We start from the raw sequence: 5,287 nt of genomic DNA, 5'->3' as shown, positions 1-5,287 counted from the left end.
CGGCAGATTTCTCTCCTCTCCTCCAACCTCCCACGCGGCCCATCCCCCCCGTCCCCGGTCCCCGCGTCTAGGATAGGGAGAACCCCCTAGAGCTGCGCCTGTCGGGCTCCGGACCGGCGGAGCTGGGGGAGCTGAGCGCCGGGGAGGACGAGGACGAAGAGTCCGAGCCGGTGCTCAAGCCGCTGCTGCGCTTTAGCGGTCGCCGGAGCTCCAGTAAGGGATGGGCGGGGGCGGGCCTGGGACGCGGCGACCCCTTCCCTATCCCCTTACTCCCCGCCTCCGCTCGGCGGCTGCTCTCACGGTCTGGCTCTATCTGCCGCCTGCAGGTCGGGTTGTGGAAGGCGCTGAGCAGAACCGCGTGCGCAACAAGCTAAAGCGGCTTATCGCAAAGAGACCGCCCTTGCAAAGCCTACAGGAGCGGGGTCTGCTCCGAGGTGAGGGGTGCTGGGCCAGCTGGGGCCCTGCTCCTTCGTGCCCGCTTTAGTGTTTTTGCATTAGCCCGTTTCTTTTTATTTTATCTTATTTTTTTTGAGTTGGAGTCTCACTCTGTCGCCCAGGCTGGGGTGCAGTGGCACGCTCACGGCCACCGCAGCCTCCACCTGCTGGACTCAGGCGCATGCCAGCACACCCAGCTAATTTTTTGATTTATTGGAGAGACGAGGTCTCACCAAGTTGCCCGGGCTGATCCCAAACCCCTGGGCTCAGGCAATCCTCTGGCCTCGGCCTCCCAAAGTGCTGGGATTACAGGGTTAAGCCACCGCGCCCAGCCTGCATCAGCCCATTTCATGAATGAGAAATCTCCTGCAAGGCTGAGTAGAGAGCTTCCCAGAGTTAGATAGCAACCTTCTGTGACCACTGTTTTTCTCACCTCTTCAGATTGTTTGGGGGGAGGAGTGGGGGGGAGGCTACCTCCTTGGGAGATTGCGGGAGGAGATGTACCTCCCTGGCCAGTCTGGCACAGGCAGCTGGGCAGGCCAGCCCCATTTGAGAATGAAGACCTGTGCTGAGAGGAGCATACATGAGTGACACCGGCATGGGCTTCCTGCCTCACTGTGTCTCCCCAGACCAGGTGTTCGGCTGCCAGTTGGAATCCCTGTGCCAGCGGGAAGGGAACACGGTGCCCAGCTTTGTGCGACTCTGCATCGCTGCTGTGGATAAAAGAGGTCATTTTCCCAGAGACCCCAGAATCCCCTTGCAACAGGCCAAGGCCTAGAATATTCTTCCCCCATCTGAGTCTTCCTACTGCCTTTTTTCTCCTGTCTCAGATCCCTCGCCATACACACTTTAGGGCACCAGTACTCACCTGCTCTCTGCCTCATCTAGGTCTAGATGTGGATGGCATTTACCGGGTGAGCGGGAACTTGGCAGTGGTCCAGAAGCTTCGCTTTCTGGTGGACAGAGGTAAGAAGGCTTGTGGGCAGGTGGTGGTGCTGAGTGAGGGCTCTGAGGGAAGGTGCTGGCAGAACAGGGAGGCCATGTGGCTGGAACTGCAGGTCTTGGCTCCTGATCTCTCCTCATACATGTTACAGAGCGGGCGGTCACCTCCGACGGGAGGTATGTGTTCCCAGAACAGCCAGGACAAGGTACTTACATGGAAGCCCCCTCATAGCCCTGAAACTTCCCCATCCCCTCCTTGCTCCCCATGGAGTCCCTTATGTCCCGCTCCTGAGAGGGTGGTTCCCACCCACCTTTCAGTCTTGTCCTACCGTGGACCCTCTAGGCATTCCTGTGGCCTGTCTTGATGGGACTACTTTCTCAGTCTCTGGGTCTCTCCGGGCCTTTGTGAGCCCCCCACCCCCCACGCGTACCTTCTTCTCCTTCCAGAAGGCCGGTTAGATTTGGACAATGCCGAGTGGGATGACATTCATGTGGTCACTGGAGCCCTGAAGCTTTTTTTCCGGGAGCTACCCCAGCCTCTGGTACCTCCCCTGCTGCTGCCCCATTTCCGGGCTGCCCTTGGTAAGAATTTTAGGAGCTTTGGACAGCACCCTTGCTATGGTGGTGAAGAACAGAATAGAGGTTCCCTTACACTGTTCTCTCCCGTCTTGACCACAGAGATAAAAAGTAACTTTCCAATCAGGTGCCAACTCCAGTTTTTTCTTGTGAATATTTAAAGAGCTGAATTGAAAAGAATTCTGGGCTGGGCTTGGTGGCTCAGTCTGTAATCCCAGCACTTTGGGAGGCCGAGGTGAGTGGATTGCCTGAACCCATGGGTTGGAGAACCACCCGGGCAACTTGGCAAGACCTCATCTCTACAATAAATCAAAAATTAGCCAAGTATGGTAGCGCATGCCTATAGTTCCAGCTACTTGGAAGGCTGAGGAAGAAAGATCGCAGAAGCCCAGCAGGTTGAGGCTGCGGTGGCCGGAAGTGTGCCACTGCACTCCAGTCTGGGTGACAGTAAGACTCCAACTCAAAACAAACAAACAAAAAAAGAATTCTGAGACTGCAGTTGACCTGTGTGAAAGAGCACGTGTAGCCAGGCCCAGAACGATGGCTAATGCTTGTAACCCTAACACTTTGGGAGGCTGAGGTGGGAGGATCACTTGAGCCCAGGAGCTCAAGAACAAAGGGAGACATTGTCTCTACCAATAATAAAAAAAATTAGGCCAGGCTTGGTGGCTCAGCCTGTCATCCCAGCACTTTGGGAGGCTGGGACAAATGGATTACCTGAGCCCATGGGTTCAAGACCAGCCCAGGCAACTTGGCGAAACTTCGCCTCTAAAATAAATAAATATGCAGCTGGGCGTGGTGGTGTGCACCTATAATTCCGGCTACTTGGAAGGCTGGAGTGTACAGATCACTGCAGCCCAGCAGGTCGACGCTGGGGCAGCGCCACTGCACTCCAGTCTGGGCGACAGAGTGAGACTCCACCTCAAAAAAAATAAAAATTAGCTGACTGTGGTAGCGTGCACCTGGAGTCTCAGCTACTTGGGAAGCTGAGGCGGAAGGATTGCCTGAACCCAGGAGGTCGGGGCTGCAGTGAGCTGTGATCAGGCCACTGCATTCCACCCTGGATGACAGAGTGAGACCACAATTCAAAATAAATAAATAAGCTTTCGCTACTAATGATGTCTTCCATGAGCTTGGGAAAGAGTGGTGAATTCACCCCTCCCCTCTGTCTTCACACCTTCCCTAGCCTCACTCCATACCCTTCCCGCCATTCTCTCTCTAGCAATCTCTGAATCCGAGCAGCGCCTCTCTCAGATACAAGAATTAATAGACTCGATGCCGAAGCCCAACCATGATACTCTACAATACCTCCTGGAGCATTTATGCAGGTCAGGAAGACTGAGCATCTCTGTTCATGCTGGGGCAAGCCGTGTGAGGGGGCCACACCACAAGGACTCTGTTTAGGTAGAGTGATGATAGGGTCTGTTTAGGTAGAGTGATGATAGGGAAGCACTGAGTTTGGAGGGCAGATTGAGGAGACAGGCAGCCTCTGTGTGACCAGGGCCAATGCCTTTGGGTAGCAGCAGCACCACATGCAGGATGTGTGAGGGAAATGAGGGAAATCTTTCCTTTCCTTTCCGTCTGTCTCTGTCTCCCACTGGGGCGGTGGTGAGGGATTGTTTGGCTGAGCTGGGCCTGGGCAGCTGAGCATGGCCTGGACTTCTGAGAAGGGAAAGCCGTTTGAATTAAAGCCTCCCAAACTGAGCAGATAGGACTCTGGCGCAGGCCCTGAAGCTGGAAGCGGCAGTCGTGCCTTCGGGTTGTATTGTGAGGTTCCTTCATGGCCGCCTCTCATTTTCTTTTCCCTGGAGGCTCTCTTCGGGGTTTCTTTCAGTCATCACATGGTGGGATCCCACAGTGAACTCTGCCCTGCTCGGACTTGGGAAGGGTTTGCTGGGAAGTGGCAAGCTGCCGCCTGATAGCGCCTTCGTTGGCCTTCCTTCACCCACAGAGTGATAGCACACTCAGATCAGAACCGCATGACCCCACACAACCTGGGAATCGTGTTTGGACCCACGCTGTTTCGACCAGAGCAGGAGACATCTGACCCAGCAGCCCATGCCCTCTACCCAGGGCAGCTCGTCCAGCTGATGCTCACCGACTTCACTAGTCTCTTCCCCTGACCCAGCAAGGAGGGAAGAGGAAACCCATGTCCGGCGATCTCTAGTGGTGGTGGGGAGTGTTCTGTTTGGAGGACATCCCTTTAAATCCTGTCTCCCAAGTGACGGTCTCCATCTTCGTGAGTCCGACCTGAGGGGCTAGGAAGGTGAGGAGCTTTTCTAAGGAGGAAAGTGAGTGGATTAACCCTGGGGTCCCTGTTGTCACGCCTCCCTAACACAGCACCACCAAGAAAGCAGCATTCTCGATGCAGTTCCTTTATTATCAGGAAACAGTGTCATTATCAAATTCCTCCCCAAACATATACAGACTATATACAGCCGCCAGCCCGCACCTCCCGCCCCTGGGGCACCTTGTTCAGGGGCTGCCGCTTCTCCCGAATTCTCTGGGAGGATGGAAACCTCCTTGGGAATGCAGGTCTATCACGGTGGAGTCCTCACTCTTCAGACACTGGAGTTGAGGAATTGTGTCTCCCCAGGCAAGGACCTCAGTAAGACACTCATGTTGCCCACGGCCATGTTAGGGGGCCCAGAGGGGGGCGGGGTGTGTTCAGAGCTGTCCCCCTGTTCACGGGAAGGGGGAGGGCTCAGCCCCTGGGCCTCATCCAGAATAGCCACAAAGTCCAGCTGAGTGTTGTCAAGATCAAGAGAGTCCAAAGGGTTACACACCTGCCCCTCGGGAGGAGGGTACAGGGCAGGGCCCCCTCCCAGCCTGCCCACCTCCGGATGCCCGCAGCTGGGGTTGGTGCTCCCCACCTTGAGGGGCCCATAGCAAGTGGGCAATGGGGGCAGAAGTCGGGGTGGTGCTGCTGCCCTGTGGGGAGCCCTGCTGGCCCCTGCCACAAAATTGTCATGGCACGGTGAAGGGGTGGGATAGGAGCCTGACTTGTGATGGGGCAAGTTGGGCACAAAGCCAGGTCCGTATGTGGTCACTGGGGCCTTAGCAGGGTTTGGGCTAACCTGGGAACCCCCCAGAAACTTGGGACTCTGGTAGGGAGGTTCCTGGACTGGGGTGTCTCCTCGGCCTCCACCCTCCCACAGCAGCTCCTGTTGGGACTGGACGTAGTTACATACAAGCTGAGCCTTGAGCTGCCCTGTGGAATGGGTGGGGGGGTTGAAGTCCAGGCCAGGCCTGGGTTCTGGGGGAAGATAATCAGGGGACGGTTGGGTATAGGGGCCTGACTGGGGATATTGGGGCGGAGGGGGCTGGGGGTAGT

At 56.2% G+C, this 5,287-nt stretch overlaps 2 protein-coding genes across 2 annotated transcripts in view; one reads left to right on the top strand and one right to left on the bottom strand.

Moving 5' to 3' along the window:
* ARHGAP9 (Rho GTPase activating protein 9) overlaps positions 1–4,306 on the top strand; it is an 8,599-nt gene extending 4,293 nt beyond the window's left edge. Inside the window, exons 9-16 of the mRNA XM_008060852.2 lie at positions 72–213; positions 327–434; positions 1,065–1,163; positions 1,324–1,401; positions 1,530–1,583; positions 1,825–1,959; positions 3,176–3,281; positions 3,905–4,306. Coding sequence (XP_008059043.1) covers positions 72–213; positions 327–434; positions 1,065–1,163; positions 1,324–1,401; positions 1,530–1,583; positions 1,825–1,959; positions 3,176–3,281; positions 3,905–4,076 — 894 coding nt within the window. The 3' untranslated portion in view covers positions 4,077–4,306. The remainder of the gene's footprint in view (positions 1–71; positions 214–326; positions 435–1,064; positions 1,164–1,323; positions 1,402–1,529; positions 1,584–1,824; positions 1,960–3,175; positions 3,282–3,904) is intronic.
* Positions 4,307–4,317: 11 nt separating this feature from the next.
* The window catches only part of GLI1 (GLI family zinc finger 1), a 14,198-nt gene continuing 13,228 nt past the window's right edge, over positions 4,318–5,287 (bottom strand). Inside the window, 1 exon segment of the mRNA XM_021713806.1 lies at positions 4,318–5,287. This exon segment is cut by the window's right edge and continues 133 nt beyond it. Within this exon segment, the coding sequence (XP_021569481.1) occupies positions 4,515–5,287 (773 nt within the window). The 3' untranslated portion in view covers positions 4,318–4,514.

Source organism: Carlito syrichta, unplaced genomic scaffold (genome assembly GCF_000164805.1).
Source record: "Carlito syrichta isolate Samal-C Ts95f unplaced genomic scaffold, Tarsius_syrichta-2.0.1 Scaffold304744, whole genome shotgun sequence".
In the NCBI taxonomy this organism is placed as follows: domain Eukaryota; kingdom Metazoa; phylum Chordata; class Mammalia; order Primates; family Tarsiidae; genus Carlito; species Carlito syrichta.
This window is presented reverse-complemented; position numbering and strand designations above follow the sequence as displayed.